The sequence below is a fragment of the Labeo rohita genome, chromosome 13 (assembly GCF_022985175.1).
Source record: "Labeo rohita strain BAU-BD-2019 chromosome 13, IGBB_LRoh.1.0, whole genome shotgun sequence".
NCBI lineage: Eukaryota > Metazoa > Chordata > Actinopteri > Cypriniformes > Cyprinidae > Labeo > Labeo rohita.
Genome location: NC_066881.1, coordinates 32,917,857 through 32,935,802, shown reverse-complemented (window position 1 = coordinate 32,935,802; position 17,946 = coordinate 32,917,857). Strand labels below are relative to the sequence as shown.

At 35.2% G+C, this 17,946-nt stretch overlaps 1 protein-coding gene across 1 annotated transcript in view; it reads left to right on the top strand.

The window, feature by feature from the left end:
* Positions 1 to 17,946, top strand: part of itga9 (integrin, alpha 9) — a 106,731-nt gene that overhangs the window by 55,437 nt on the left and 33,348 nt on the right. The window contains exon 16 of the mRNA XM_051126216.1: positions 14,946 to 15,098. Coding sequence (XP_050982173.1) covers positions 14,946 to 15,098 — 153 coding nt within the window. The remainder of the gene's footprint in view (positions 1 to 14,945; positions 15,099 to 17,946) is intronic.

Genomic DNA, 17,946 nt, shown 5'->3' with positions numbered 1-17,946 from the left:
CATACGTGACAAGGCAGTTTTGTTTTATGTGCAAGGTCGTCTGATGTAGCCAGTGTGTTCAGTAAGTTAGAAATGCATTGTGGGAGTTGTGTGTGCTGTACAGTAAGGGGAAAAGCAGTTCATGTGGAGGGGATCTGCATACTAACCACACATGGAATAAGTTTCCAGTCAACTGAAGTGATGGGCGTCCCATATGCTCTCACTTCAGTGTGTGTTAACCATCATCATTCTCATGGGAAAATTTCAGCAGTCCTCAGGGGGGGTTTAATGGAGAGGCTCGGAAACTATGTGTCCCTCTGATAACGCCTGCAGTTTGGGCAAACAAGCCTAAATTATATCTGCCTCAGCGTCACTGCAGTGCAAGAGAAAAGCTCTAGGCCTAACTAGACAGCATTTGAAGGCATTATAGGCACACTTCCAATGCACAGTGTGTTCCTAAAGGTATGGGGTCAGAGGTCAAGGCTCTGTGTGGGCTAGTCAAGTTCTTACACTCCAAACTCTTTATAGACCTGGCTTTGTGCACTGAGGCACAGTCATGCTGGAATGGAAAAGGGTCTTCCCCAAACTGTTCCCACAAAGTTGGACCAGGCACTGTCCATAATGTGCTGGTATGCTGAAGCATTAAGATTTCCCTTCACTGGAAGTAAGATGCCCAGGCAACCCATGAAAAACAGCCCATCTTCCAACAAACTTTACATTTGCACAATGCAGTCAGGCAGTTTAGTGGAACAGTTCAACTTACTCACGGTTCGGTTTGTATCAAAGTTTTAGAGTCACGGTTTCGGTACGGTTCAGTATGTGCTATGTTTAGGGAAAAACTATAATGTCAAATAAAAATAAAGAAAATAAGAATAATCAAACTACAAGCAACAGCACAAATAAATACAATAGAGTGAAGATACAAATAAAATAAACAGCGTTTTTTTTAAAGGTAGGTCTAGATTTGGTTTTTAGGTACAGATATTGATTTGCTTGTTGCTGTATGATTAATATTAAGAAAGTGCTGTCTCTTTCTTAATGCACAGAATGCACTGATCCAGTGCCCTGATACTGTACGTTTAGCTGGCTATGTCTGCTATAAGATACTTACCAAGATGCCAGGGCACTTTTTCAATGGGGGGTGCATTTAAATTTCTAGGTGGGGCACAGATCACGTTTTGAGTGGGAAGCATGCAATCCGTGATTGCATGCAGCTGCTGATGCATGTAAAAGCGTGTAATCGCTTTCTTATGCGCGCTGATTTATCGGTTTCACTTTCGCTTTCGAAATCGATCACGCTCAGCAAGGAGAGGAGTGGATGGAAGGGGATGTATCATTGCGTGTGCTCACAAGCTTGCGTCCTCTGGCTTTTAAATCGCAGATATCAGCCTGTGCTGTTCAGGTCTCACCTGTGCACGCACGCTATCAGCACGATGAGGAATAAATGATTGTACGTTTAGCCGGGTTATATGTCTGCTATAAGATACTTACCAAGATGCCAGGGCACTTCCATTGGGGGGGGCATTTAAATTTCTAGGGGGGACACAGATCACGTTTTGAGTGGGAAGCGTGCAATCTGTGATTGCATGCAGCTGCTGATGCTTGTAAAAGCATGCATTCGCTTTCTTATGCGCGCTGTTATATCGGTTTCACTTTCGCTTTCGAAATCGATCATGTTCAGCAAGGAGAGGAGTGGATGGAAGGGGATGTATCATTGCGTGTGCTCACAAGCTTGCGTCCTCTGGCTTTTAAATCACAGATATCAGCCTGTGCTGTTCAGGTCTCACCTGTCCACGCGTACTATCAGCACGATGAGGAATAAATGACTGCTCATATTCCAGGATACGGCACTCACATTGAACAAGAGTGAATGGTTTGTCCATGTTTTTTTTTCATTACTGTTGTTGTACTGGGAAGTCAGAATGCGCATCCATCAACAGAAACATACATTAGGCGAACCCTGTAATTTATAACAAACCATTTTACAGATGCGTTGTCAGATTTAAATTGACCTGCGGTCCTAGTGCGTGATGAACCGTGTGTGGAGAACAGTACGGTTCAATTTTTTAGTATGGTTCGTTCCATCCCTACACATTATGTTCTCAGACCCAGACTGCCAAAGAGAAGTGTGATTGGTCCACAGAACAGGTTTCCACTGCTCCAGAGTTCAGTGGTGGCATGCTTTACACCTCTACGCACTGTTTGGCATTGTACTTGGTGATGTACTGTAAGGCTTGCATCCAGCTTCTCGGCCATGGAAACCCATTTCATAGAGCTCCCGCCGCAAAGTTTTGTGTTGATATTAATGACAGTGGAAGTTTGGAACTCTCAGGCATGGAATAAGCAGAGAATTGGCGAGTTTTACGCAGCGTGGTCTTCCACTTCGTGGTTCAGTTGCCACTGCTTCTAAACGCTTCCAGTTTCCAATAATAGCACTTATAGTTGACCATGGAATAATTAGCATGGGTGACATTTTGCAAACTGACATTATTGCAAATAAGGGGAAGGGGGCCGTCGTGGCCTAATGGTTAGAGAGTTGGATATGTAACCCAAAGGTCATGGGTTTGAGTCTCAGGTCTGGCAGGAATTATCGGTGGGAGGAGTAAATAACCAGTACTCTCTCCACCCTCAATACCACGACTGAGGTGAGACCCTTGAGGAAGGCACCAAACCCTCAACTCCATTGGCTGCCCACTGCTCTGGCTGTGTATTCATGGTATGTGTGTGTGTGTGTGTGTGTGTGTGTGTGTGTGTGTGCACTTGAATGGGTGAAATGCAGAGCACAAATTCCGTCACACGTCACGTCATTTTCTTTCCTAAATGTGGCATCCTACAGTATCACAGTACCACATTTCAATCCACTGAGCTCTTCAGAGCAACCCATTTTTTCACAAAAGTTTGTAAAAGCAGATTTCATGTGTCAGTGGGTCTGATTGAAATGCCTGAAATGTATAATTAAGAAGTGTGTCCCTAAACTTACTTATGAGGTCAAAAGTTTACATACACCTTGCAGAATCTGGATATTACAAAATGCATGTTATTTTTTATTTAATACTGACCCGAATAAGATATTTCACATAAATATGTTTACATATAGTCCACAAGAGAAAATAATAGTTGAATTTGTGAAAATTAAAATGACCTTGTTCAAAAGTTTACATACTATTGATGCTTAATACTGTGTTGTTACATGATCCACAGCTGTTTTTTTTTTTTTTTTTTTTTTTTTTTTTTTTTTTTTGAGTAATAGTTGTTCATGAGTCCCTTGTTTGTGCTGAACAGTTAAAGGGCTACTCCACCCCAAAATGAAAATTTTGTCATTAATCACTTACCCCCATGTCGTTCCAAAGTAAAAACTTTGTTCGTCTTCGGAACACAATTGAGATATTTTGGATATTTTATACATTCTTTATGTCGCTTTGATTTGAGCGAAAACAGCGTATCCGTGTGGTGTGGCTGACACAGAACAGCGTACGCAGTTTGCGTCCAGCGGATATTCTCCAAAATGGCGCTACAGTGACTTGGATGAGACCAATTGTTGAATAAAGTCGTTATTTTTATTTTCTTTGTGTACAAAAAGTATTCTTGTCGCTTCATAAAATTCAGATTGAACCACTGATGGCAGATGGACTATTTTGACGATGCCTTTCATACTTTTCTGGGTCTTGACAGTGTTATTTACTTGGCAGTCAATGGGACAGTCACAAGCCTCCCGGTTTTCATCCAAAATATCTTAAATTGTGTACTGAATACGAATAAAGCTTTTATGGGTTTGGAAAGGCATGGGGTGGCAAATTCTTCATTTTGGGGTGGAGCAACCCTTCAAACTGCCCGCTATTCTTTACAAAAAATCCTTCAGATCCCACAAATTCTTCGTTTTTTTCAGCATTTTTGCATATTTGAACCATCTCCAACAATGACTGTATGATTATAATATCCATCTTTTCATGCTGAAGACAACTGAGAGACTCAAATGCAACTATTACAGAAGGTTTAAATGCTTACTGATGCTCTGGAAGGAAAAACGATCATGGGTATAAACTTTTGAACAGAATTAAGATGTGTACATTTTTCTTATTTTGCTTAAAGATCATATTTTATTATTCATTTAGTACTGCCCTAGAAGCTACAGAATATACTTACATGTTTCCCAGAAGACAAAATAAGTTAAACTTACCCTGATCTTCAAATGTAAAAGTTTTCACCCCTGGATCTTAGTTGATTGTTTTTTCCTTCTCAAGTATCAGTGAGTGTTTGAACCTTCTGTAATAGTTGCATATGAGTCCCTCAGTTGTCATCAGTGTGAAAAGATGGATCTCAAAATCATACAGTCATTGTTGGAAAGGGTTCAAATACACAGAAATGCTGAAAAACCAAAGAATTTGTGGAAGCTGAAGCATTTTTCTGAAGAACAGCGGGCAGTTTAACTGTTCAGGACAAACAAGGGACTCATAATCAACTATCACTAAACAAAAAACACACAGCTGTGGATCATTCAGTAACAACACAGTATTAAGAATCAAGTGTATGTAAACTTTTAACAGGGTCACTTTTATGAATTCAACTATTATTTTTCTTGTGGATTATATGTAAATGTCTTTTATGTGAAATATCTTATTCAGATCAGTACTAAATAAAAAACAAGCATTTAGTATGATCCCTCTTATAGATGCCGGTTGTAAGGTGTAAGGTGACCTTAACTGTATATAGATTAATTTCACTTCTGCCTGTAACTATAAGAACAGACCTGTGAACCATTTATGTGTGGTAACACTGCCACTGAGAACCCCTGAACTAAACCACATTACGTCTCTCTGCACACAGCACAATTATATTCGGTTTGACATCATCTGACCTTCTTTTCTTTGGCCCGTTTTGAAGTGGTTTGAAAGCCGCTAGTTTGATTTGTTTATGAAATAAGGCATTTCTGTACATGGACTAACACTTCAGGAATGAGTGTCTGCAATTTATCATCACTTTCAGATGAGCTCGTGGATTTTGGAGGGAGATCTGAGAAATTTTTTCACGCTCAGGGTTTGCATGGTTCACGTCCGGTTCATTCCAGTTTTTGATGCGGGAATCAAATGCAGCTTCACCTGTTTGGGTCCAGAGAACTGGTTCTGGTGATATTAATGAATCTTTCATGCTAATTTGTAGTGATTCATCTCAAGGTGAAACTGGATTGGTGTGTCGTAAACATCTAAATCTGTTTGTTCTGATGCTCGAATAAGTTAATCGCATTTGCAAACACATGCAGCACATAAACATGGTTATTTCGGGCAGCATTTTGTCACAGTTATTAATTTTAATGCTTTGAATATTGTTCCCCTTTCTCTGTGTCTTATAATTGGTTCCATGTGAGATGTTGTTGACTTGAACAATGTCTGTCAGGGATGATATTACTAATGGAGTTGACGTCGTTGTACTATATTTTAACTTTGCTGGGTTGTCCAGCGGGGGGATCGGGTTCAGATGGGTCCTGTGAGTACGAATGAAATATATGAGGGATTTTATAAAGGAAAAACTTCAGGTTTCACTCATTCATCACTTGCATGAAATAAAATGGCTATTGAAAATCAGGTTCCATGATAGCAGCTTTCATAAGTAACAATGATGGCATTTTCAGAGATTGTTAGTCACTATCATGATACTAGGCTTGTTTGGCTGGTTGCCAGAGATTTGTTAATAGAATAGTTCACCCAAAAATGAAAATTTGAAATGTGTTCACCCTCAGTCCATCCAAGATGTCGATGAGTTTGTTTCTTCATGGGAACAGAGTTGGAGAAATGTAGCATTACATCACTTACTCACCAGTGGATCCATTGCAGTGAATGGGTGCTGTCAGAATGAGAGTCCAAACAGCTGTTAAAAACATCACAATAATCCACAAGTAATCTACAACACTCCAATTCATAGGTCAATATCTTGTGAGGTGAAAAGCTGCGTTTTAATGAGTATGATGTTTTAACTTTAAACCATAGCTTCTGACCAAAATATGAGTTTATAATGAGTTTATAATAGAAATGCCAGAATGGCATTTGTTTGGTTGATTATTTGTTATGCATGCCAATTTTGAGCTAAAGAAGCAAAATAACAACTTCAGAAATATTTTTGAAGTTTTTGACTTTTATTATTATTTTATTATTATTATTATTATTATTATTATTTTAGTTGTATTATTTTTATTTTATTTACAGCGTGAGGAAGGCATTTATTTTGTAATCACATGTTTAGTTGTTAATTAGAACTAAACTTACTAATTTTCTACAATATAAATACAGCATGAATAAAACAAATATAAATATTAGATGGAAAGAATAAAAATTTGCAATGTTAAAAATATTATAAAAAATTAAAATTCTAAAAATTAAAATTATGATATAAAATATAATAAAAAATAATAAAACTAATTATATATATATATATATCATGATACTAGGCTTGTTTAGCTGGTTTCCAGGGAGTTCTTAAAGAAATAGTTCACTCATTATTAAGATGTTTTAACTTTAAACCATCATTTCTGACCAAAAAATGAGTTCATAATCTATAGTTATGCTTCCTCCAGTAAAAAAAGTCCATGTGCTGTTGTTGTCTCACATCAAAATCCACCAACATATTTGTTTAAAACTGTTTTAGACTGTTTTTGATTGTAAACGATGCTTGATCTTTGCATATTTTTCTCCTGATTCAGGCCAGATGACTTTTTCACTGGAGACAGCAATATTATAGATAGAGGTCTTGCATTAGTTTACTGAAGTTTTGCTGTTGGATTCGTTTCTTACAAACACACAGCTTTTCAAAAGATGTTAACTGATGAACTAGAGTGGTGTCGATTACTTGTGTATTATTGTGATGTTTTTATCAGCTGTTTGGACTCTCATTCTGACGACACCCATTCACCATTGGTGAGTAAGTGATGTAATGCCACATTTCTACAAATTTGATGAAAAAACAAACTCATCTACATCTTGGATGGCCTTTTTTTCAGTGAACTATTCCTTTAAGGATTTTCTCGGTGGATTTAGTGCATTATTGTGTCTGTAGAACAGATGATGCAGGATAGATTACATTCTGAAGTTGTATAGTTTTTCGAAATTATGAGCCATAGCAATAGTGATCTTTGGATTGAAGTTCATGTTCATATTTTTAGCGTAACTCTAAATACATGTCATGCACGCATCTGCCCTTAAAAGGGAATCCTACAGGGGAGCGCAAATTAATAACAGGAACTGTGAGTTTAGCTTCGAGGGTCTTGATCTCGATAAAGCCCTGGTTTGTGCACTGTGTGCATGTATTTAATAACTCTTGGAACGGTCTGGTGGGAGCCACGTGAGCGCAAACCCTCTCAGCCAATCACGATCGCCGTCTGTTTAGATGACATCATCCCTTCTGCCTTCCCTGAAGAAAAGAAAGGAGTTGAGTTCAGCCGTCCTGCTTATCTTCAAGATAAACCGACAAGTTTTCTGTATCAAAGCCGGTTCTGGTTCCGTAAATCTTCTCATATTGGCACATAAGTGACGAACTTAAGCCATTAAATACAAATTACATTCTTGAGAGCTTTGCATGATATCAGCCTCCCTATTTCTGCCCACAGATTTAGAGTGTAAGTTTGTCAGAAAGAGGTGTTTTACAGCCTGATGCCACTAGAAAACCTTTTTACATTCCACAGAGATGATGATGATTAATGATTTCATTGATTAGATAATTCTATTCTAAGCCGCATAACTTGAACATTGATCATAATCATAAATGTTTCTTGAGCAGCAAATCAGCATATTAGAATGATGTCTGAAGGAAAGAGAAATTGTTTTTCATAATCTATTGCCAACTCAAGATTCCTGATGCTTTTTTATTTAGAAGAAGATTAAGATTGACTGCTTATAATGACACATTCAGACATTCATCAAGACGTCTTTGTGTGAAACGCTAAACAAGCTCTTCACAAGCTCTTATCATTCAATCAGCACTATTTTTCACCACTGTCTCCTTGTTCAAAAGCGTGAGGTCAGACTCAGTGATCCTCAGATTATTGCTTTGGTGAGTTTGGGAATGGACGGCATCCAACCCTTCATAAATTAGACACTGTATTTCCCACACTCGCGGCTATAGAGGTTTCTAAATCATAGTTTCCTTCAAGTAAGCTGAATGAAAGCGTCCGGTTACATTCAGTAACACGTAACCTACAAACACTGTCCCTTAGAGTCCATCGTGTTTGTTTGGTAACACTTTTAAGACCTTGAAAAAGTACAATGGTAAAGACAATTCTCCACTACCACTAAGAGTTTGAGGTCAGAAAAAGTTTTAACGTTTTTGAAAAAAGTGTCTTATATTTACCAAAGATGCATTGTTTGATGAAAATAGGGTAAACATTTCAAATATTATTAAAATGATATAAAACTTTTTTTTTTTTATTTGAATATATTTTAAAATGTAATATATTACTTTGATGCAAAGCTGAATTTTCAGCATCATTACATATGAGTATATATATGTGAATATAAACAATTATATATTTTATCATATTTTTGACTAATTATTTATTTATTTATTTATTGTTACTTTTTTGTCTTTTTTCAAATGGACCACCCAGAAATGCCGGAGTGGCATTTTTTTGATTGTTTGCTATGCAAAAAACACATAATACACTTTTGTTTGTTTGTTTGTTTTGTTTTGTTTTTCTAATTCTTATGTTATTGAAGTGAAATCTTCAGAAATATTTTCGAAGTTTTCAGCCTTGTTTTGTTTGTTTTGTTTTGTTTTTACTGTTACTTTTTTGTCTTTTTTTTCAGTGTACCAGCCAGAAATGCCAGAATGATATTTGTTTGTGTGATTGTTTGTTATGCATGCCAATTTTGAGCTAAAGAAGCAAAATAGCACAAAATACATATTTTACATATATTATATTATACATATATTTTTTATTTATTTATTTATTTTAATTCTTATGTTATTAAAATGAAATCTTCAGAAATATTTTTATAATAATTTTTTTATATAATATAGTTTTCAACCTTTACATGTTTTATTTTATTTTATTTTATTTTATTTCATTTTGTTATGCATGCCAATTTTGAGCTAAAGAAGCAAAATAACACAAAATTTATATTTTTATTTATTTATTTATTTATTTATTTATATTATTAAAATTAAATCTTCAGAAATAATTTTAGAATTATTTTTTTATAATATAGTTTTTTTTATTTATTTTTTTATTTTATTTTGTTTTTATTAAAATTCCGCATTAAAATTAAGGTACATAAAAGGAAAAGAGGATTGAAAAAAAGATCAGTGCTCAATCAGACACTGTTAAATTCATTACTATTAAACTGTTTTTTTATTAAATTATGTATATTCTTATATTTATTTTATTTTATTTTATTTTATTTCATTTTCAGCATCATTACTCCAGTCTTCAGTGAGTGTTTAATTGAAATAGAAATCTTTCATAACTTAAATAACAAACAATCATCAAGTACCAAGGTATGAATCAAATATCAAATGGTTGAGTGGTTGTAAATCAAACGTATATGAAAACACTAATTACTAGCAGCTCCCAAAAGAATTACCCATCATGCACGTTATTTATTATATAGGTGTCTGACTTGGCATGCATAGACGCAGCAGCCAGTTATTTATTATTCATATGCTAGTTTTTAGTAGTGTTGAATGATTACTAATATAAATACACAGTAACATGAAGACCATAGCCTAAAGTGTGACCATTGGTTCTGACAGTTTAGTTTTATTGCACTCGTAAAAACTGCTATTAAGACTTGCGAAACCGCCTGCGGGAAGCCGTCCTCTAATGCAGAGTCTTTCCGTGAAAGGCTTTACTGTGCCAAATGGAAACAATGTAAGGAAACAGACGACACTTCTGCCGCGTACAATGAAGCCCTGTGACGACTGACTGACCTGCTTGGCTCAAGTCTGACAGTGTGTGTCCGCGGCATGTAAGGAACAGTTGTTTGGGGTCCCGTCAGATGACACCCACCCAATTAAAGAACCTGAGGCGTGCTTTCTTCTGCTCTATAAATACAGTTTATAATGGAGCAAAGCATGGAGTTTGGTGGGGTAAGAGGAAGGCGATAAGAGCCATTAATGATTGATGATAAAAGCTAGAAAAGCCACAGGCCAAGGCTTAGATATGACCTCTACTACTTCCTTGTGCAGGAGGTGCTTGTTCCTGTTGTGTCTCCTCTGTGTGGCTTTACTGGAGTGGAAAGAAGGTCTGTTTTTTTTACTCCCGTAGTATTCCCATAAGTCCCACTTTTTATCATTGTCTGGTTTTCAAAACACTCCGTAAGCAGCTTACTAATGTAACCATTGTAATTTTGAATAATGTGGTAAATGATGGTGTAATCAAAGATGGAAGGCAGGCCTCTAGTGAATGAAGCTAAATCTACTGGTATTACAGAAACCAAGAGCTTTTTTGTTTTGTGTAATGTGATTTACACTACTTGTTGTGTATATGTATATATATAGATATATAGAAAGGTCGGAAACAATATATATTGAATGTATTATAAAAATAATATAATAATAATAATATAAATAAGTATAAAGAAGGATTAAATTTAGATATATTAACTGCTTTACAGGATTTTTTTAAAGAAAGGTTTGTAAGAAATATATTTAAAAAATACAATTAAATTCACATAAATAAATAAATTAATTACAGGAAATAAAATTCCACATTAAAATACATTTAACATACATAAAAGGAAAAAAGGTTTTAAAAAAGATCAGACAGTTAAATTGATTACTATCCAACCAGAAATGGCAGTTTGTTGGGGGCTTTTTTTGTTTGTTTGTTTTGTTTTTGTTTTTAATTGAATTCTTATGATATTAAAATGAAATCTGAAGAAATATTTTTGAAGTTTTCAACCTTTACCTATTTAGGTTATTTTATTTTATTTTATTTTATTTTATTTTTACTGTTACTTTTTTGTCTTTTTTTTTTTTTAAATGGCCCAACCAGAAATGCCAGAATGGCATTTGTTTAGTTAATGGTTTGTTTGTCATGCGTGCCAATTTTGAGCTAAAGAAGCAAAATAACACAATACACTTTTGTTGTATTTTATTGTTTAATTCTTTTGTTATTGAAATGAAATCAAAAATATTTCTGAAGTTTTCAGTCTTTACCTGTTCAGGTTGGTAGGAGCTGTACTAACATGACCAGTAAAAAGTTGCATTTAAGTGTCACACAAATCTGGGATTCAGCCAGGTGAAAATTACATAAAAAAAGTATTTGTTCAAGAATAACTCCACTCAGTTATCACTATTGGACTGTTTACTTGGTCTGGTGATTATTTTTAGTACGCTGATTATCATAAATGATGTTGATACACACTTAATCTTGTTTTATTGAAGAACAAGAGGTCATTCATGTTCTCAGCCCAGTGAAAGTGGCATATAGACTGATCCTGAGGTCTGGCCATCAGTCCCCTGATCTTTACTGCTCCCCTGGGTGGGGGTCACCAGTCGGACAGTTCATTTGATATACGTACTGCTTTAATCCCAGCTGGGACCTGAGGTGAACACCAGCTCTTTACACAACACTGAGCTTTATATTGTTCGTTTTACGACTCCAGCGTATTACTGTAACAAAACCCTCTCTCTGGACGCCAACTGGCACACGAGAGCCTCTCAGCTGATGAATGTGACTGCTTTCACAAGACTCAGGCTAATAAATGGTTAATCTAGGGTTTATCGCACACGCTTTGATTCTCAGATGCTTTGATTTATACACCTACATTGTTTGTGGTGTTAGTTTTTCAATATTTAAATTTAGCTTTAATTTCTTTTCTTTTCTTTTTAGTAATTTCAGTGTTTAAGGCAACATTTCTAATTTCATTTTTTAAATTTAATATTTACATTTCATTTTATTTTAGCTTTATTTCAGTTAACAAAAACTATTTTCTAATAGTTTTATATTTAGTCATGATTTTTGTATATTTGTTCGGTTACTGTTTGCCACAGGCATTTATTTGGCTTTAAATTGTTTTTTTTTTTTTTTGTTTTTTTGTGGCTAGCCATAGTTTTTTTTTTTTTTTTGGCCAAACTACATTATATAAAAATGAGGTTTATTACTGCTTATATCAATGGCAAAATGGCAACAAAAAAAAAGCCAAAATGTTTACTCTTAAAGGGATAGTTCACCTTCTGTCATTCTGTCATTATTTACTTTAACTTCTTTTATTTCAGCTTTATTTTTAGTAATTTCAGTATTTCAGTTTATTTTGTTTAAGGCAACATTTCTATTTTTTTATGATTTAATATTTATATTTTATTTTATTTCAAAATTATTTCAATTACACAAAAACTATTTTCTAATAATTTTAAATGTAGTTAGTCATGACGGTTTCCATCTAGACATGATTTTTGCATGTTTGTTTGGTCTGTACCGATGCTACTGCTTGGCAGAGGCATTTATTTGGTTTTAAATTGTGTTTTTGTGGCTAGCCATAGTTTGTTTTGTTGTGACCAAACTACAAGATATAAAAATATGAGGTTTATTATTGCTTCTATCAATAAAAATGGCAGAAAAAATGTTCAGTCTTGAAGGGATAGTTCACCCAAAAATAAGAATTTTGTCAATATTTACTCATTTCACCTGTATGACTTCTGTGCAACATAAAAGAGGGTATAATATATGAAAGAGGGTATTATATATGAATATTTGGGTTTTATCCATGTATTTGATACTTTTTAAGTATACTTTTTGATTTATTTATTCATTAATATATGTATTTATTTATTTATTTATTTGCATGTTATTGATAACTGATATAAAATATATAAAAAGCTAAAGTATTAAAGCTGAAATTAAATTAAATTAAAGGTAAAACTTAAGTCAAATTAAAATGAAAATACAAAAGTAAAAGCTAATTCAAAATACTATTACTTCATTTGTAGTTAATTAGTTAATTAATTAATTAATTTATTTATTTATTTATCTATCGCCATTTTGAGCTAAGAAGGTAACATAATATACGATTTTGTTATGTTTTATTGGAAAATTCCTAAATTAATGTTATTGAAATTAAAACTTAAAACTTAAAGAAATTCATACAGCTTTGGTGCGTGTGTAAATAATCACCAAATTTTCATATGTGACCCTGGACCACAAAACCAGTCTTAAGTAGCACGGGTATATTTGTAGCAATAGCCAAAAATGCATTGTATGGGTCAAAATTATAGATTTTTCTTTTATGCCAAAAATCATTAGGATTTTAAGTAAAGATCATGTTCCATAAAGATATTTTGTAAACTTCCTGCCATAAATATATCAAAACTTAATTTTTGATTTGTAATATGCATTGCTAAGAAATTCTTTTGGACAATTTTAGGCGATTTTCTCAATATTTTGATTTTTTTGCACCCTCAGATTCAAAATTTTCAAATAGTTGTATCTCAGCCAAATATTGCCCTATTGCCCCTAATAAACCACACATCAGTGGAAAGCTTACTTATTCAGCTTTCAGTTGATGTATAAATGACTGGTTTTGTGGTCCAGGGTCACATGTTTGGGTGAACTGTTCCTTTGATTATAATATTGTCTTCATTCTTTCATGTAATAAACACAACTGTCCCGTTTGATGTTGTAAATAAGTCTATGGCACCTAAAACCTGTCCATTCAGCCACCACACCTTTGTTTCCTGCAGTAACTCTATCAGCATGTGAAGGTACAGGTCGGCTGGACAGCAGGACAGGATGTGCAGTAGATCTAGTGTATCACGATGTGTTAAAACATCAGCCTGAATCAGCACCGCTGAGGAAGGGGATGGGTGGGTGGACAAACGGAAACCATGTGATAAAACTCAAGGGAAGAAGGAGAAGTAAACGGGTGCTCAGTAGGCACAGTTTGCTTTTCTATCTTGGTGGTGCAGATAAAAGCCTCTTTGCCGTCCTGAGTGACGTTTAATAGTCAGGAGGGCACAGAAGAGGTCTGCTTTTCCCATGTCCCTCCCTCTTTAGCGTCCTCTAATGAGGATGTTGAGATTTGATCCTGTTCAGTCTTTCGTTTGACTGTTTCCAAGTGGTGTGCCAAAAGAAACACTCCTCGGGCCGTGGCTCATATAGCCAAAATAAGAGAAGATGAAGTGTGCTGAAGCAGGGCAGTGCCAACTTTTTCCAAATGTTCATCCGATAGCTTTTGGTGGCTTTTTAATGCCACACTGTTCACTTGACCGAGCCAGAAAGAGCTTTGAGGAGATTTACAAAGAGCCTCGGTTATAAAATTTTCACCGCAAATACGATTTTAGCCTGTGCAAAGCTAGTTACACGGCCACCGATTGGGTGAGCTACTTGTCATATGGGTCATTCAACTAAACTTATATCAGTCTGTGCTTTTGTTTTGATACAGTGGATGTGACGTCGGTCTATTTAAAGTAAAAGTGTCATTTTTGTGCCAGTATCAGCACCAACGGAAATGCACAAATAGCCTGATCTGTTCATCTGTAGATCAGATTTTCAGACTTATTATCGTTAACTAAACCTAAAACCATAAAAAGGTTTTAAATTATTATTTGAAATTAAATTATTATATATATTACAATAAAACATATAAAAAAGTTAAATAAAATCTAACACACACACACACACACACATATATATATATATATATATATATAATTGTCGTTATTATTATTATTATTATTATTACTTATTTTATTGCAGCTATTTGCCAAGGCAACATTTCTCATTTTTAGTTAGTTTAATTGAAGTAGCTTTAATTTAAGCACCAAAAGAACTAAAAGTAAATAAGCTAAAAACTAAAACTTAATAAAAACTATATAGACATATTAAAAAAGAAGAAAAATCACAAAAAAACAATAGAAAAAAAACCTAGCTAAAATAAATAAATAAATAACAGAAAATAACAATAAAATCTCATTCCAAATATTAACAAAAAGTTTTTTCTTGTTTATATGTCACCCTTTCTCATTTTTGTGCTTTTTAACAGAAAGAAGTGAAGGATGTGTTTGCCGCCATCGTGTTTGAGGCAGCGTACAGTTTAGGAAAACACGTTGTAGATGGACATCAGGACCGCGACCTTCCATCGCTCACTCCTGTTCTACGCTGGAAAAAAGGAGAGAAGATCGCTGCAAAGAATGAGGTTTGAATCCTTCAGCATTCACTGAACCTAAAAAAAATTACGTTTAAACAGGCTAGCACAGAAGATGACCAATGACCAATCTCAGAAGCTTCACACTTCAAAATAAAAAAGTAAATTGCATTACACTGTGTTCATATGCTATATAATGTTTGATTATAATTGTATTGCATTAGGACAGAGTATAATGCAATTTCCTTTTTTCATCCATTAATCATGGAATGATCAAATTAAAACCTTTAAACCGCCTTGAGCTGACTGCATATACCTACTACAGTACATGGACTGATCCATTCAGAATGACTAAACACAGCAACATATACATTAACAAATCAAAACATTATCCTAAATGTGCAACGTTATGTATTTAAATGTGCATGAATGCAATGTGTGATCAGGGCTTCGAAAGCACTCCTGCATGACTCAACGGCATCGCCTTTACCTTGATTGCAATCCTCATCCATCAAAACTTTACTAGCAAAACTACTAGTGTAGTTTGCATCTCATCTGGCCATACAGCGGTGGGATGTTTTGACATTCTGTTCAGTCTATATTTTACAAAGCGTGAGGCTTGAGGGCTTGCACTCTTCAGAAACAATCACAGAACATGACAAAGCTTTAAACTGAAGCACGCTGGAATGAATAATTCACTGAATTATTCTCTCTGCCATCTCTTTATTCTCTCTGCCATCTCTGATGTAATCGGTCTGGTTTTCTTTGCATTAGCACTCATTGTTTGAATGCATTTGCTTAATGGTTCACTGGACTGAAAAATTTCCAGTTTAGTAGCTTTTGATCAAAAACAAAGATGCAAAATCAAGATAAGAATGGGTTAAAATAGAAATTTCCACTGATTTTTCCCAACAAATTCACATGTTTGTGTTATTTGCATCAACTTATTTTCATGTGTTAATAATTATTTTGAATTAATTGCATGCGTTAATGCTTTGACAGCCCTTATAAATATGTCTGTGTGTGTGTGTACACTCAGAAAAAAGGTAAAAAGCTATCAATGGGCCCTTTCAAAGGCTATAGCTTTGTACCTCATTTATCCCTAAAGGGTGCATATTAGTACCTTAAATGTACACATTAGCCCCAAAAGTATACATACAGTGCCTTGCGAAAGTATTCATACCCCTATTTTTTTTCCACATTTTGTTATGTTGCAGCCTTACGTTAAACTGCTTTAAATAACTTTTTTTTCACATCAATCTACACTCCATACACCATAATGACAAAGCACAAAACAGGTTTGTAACAACTTCGCCAATTTATTAGAAATAAAACACTGAAATGATTCCATTGCATAAGTATTCATACCCTTTTCTAGGACACATGACATTAAGCTGGTGCTACACTCTGAATAGAGTTAAACTTTGGCAAATTAATTTGAATGAGTATGATTTGGGAAGGCACACACCTCTTAGAAAATGCTGAAAATGCATATCAGCAAATACCAAGCCCTAAGGTCAAATGAACTGCCTGTAGAGCTCAGAAACAGGCTTGCATCAAGCCACACATATGGGGAAGAGTTCAGAAAACAATTCTGCTTCATTGAAGGTTCACAGAAGCATGCAGCCTCCATTATCCATAATGGAAGACATTCAGAACAACTAGGACTCTTCCTAGAGCTGGCCAAACTGAGCAACTGAAAGGGGCCTGGTTATACTGGTGATCAAGAAGCTGATGGTCACTCTAATTGAGCTTCATGATCATATATGCAGATGGAAGAAACTTACAGAAGAACAAACATCACTGCAACACTCCACCAGTCCAACCTTTATGGCCAAATTCAACACTCTCCTTAGTAAAGACACATGAAAACCCACTTGGAATTTGCAAAAAAAACATCTAAAGAACCCTCAGACTGTGAGAAACAGGATTCTCTTGTCTCATGAATCTCAATTCCAAGCATGTTTAAAAGAAACCAAGCTCTGCTCATTACCTGTAGAGTACTATCCCAAAAGTAAAGTGTGCTGGTAGCTGCGGCAGGGACTGAGGAACTCGTCAGAGTAGAAGAAAAGCTCAATACACCAAAATATTGTGATAGCCTTAATGAAAACTCAGTCTAGAGCATTCAGAACCTCAGACTGGGCAGAAGATTCAACTTCCAAAAGGACAATGACCCTAAGCACACAACAGGTGTGGCTTATAGACAACTCTGAATATTCTTGAGTGGCCCAGCCACAGCCTTGGCTTGAATGCAGTCAGATATTTCTGGAGAAACCTGAAAATGTCTGCCAGCCCCTATCCAAGCTGACAGAGCTTGAGAGGTGAAGAGGTGAGGCGAAGAATGGCAAAGCTAGTCGCATCATACCCAAAAAGACTCGAGGCTGTAAAGGTGCTTCAACTAAGTCCTGAGGTCAGGCTATGAGTACTTATGCAATGTACTTTTTTCAGTGTTATTTTCTTTTTATAAATGGTCCCGAATCTGCTTTTTTGCTTTGTCATTATGGTGTATGGAGTGTAAATTGATGTGGGGGAAAAAAGTAATTTAATAGAGATGTTCACTTCCAGAAGAAAAATCTACAGATAATTTACTCATCCCTTTGTCTTCCAATATGTTCTTGTGTTTCTTTCTTAAGTCATAAAGAAATTATGTTTCTTGAAGAAAACATTTCAGGAATTATCTCCATATAGTTGCAGTTTTGCAACTTCAGTGCAGTTTCAACGCAGCTTCAAATGGCTCTAAACAATCCCAAACGAGGAATAAGGGTCTTACCTAGCGAAGCGATTGGTTATTTTCAAAACAAATTGACAATTTATATACTTTTTAACCTCAAAGGCTCATCTTGTCTTGTCTCTGCGATGTGATGCGCATGCGTAGTCTGTGTAATCCAGGTCAATACTG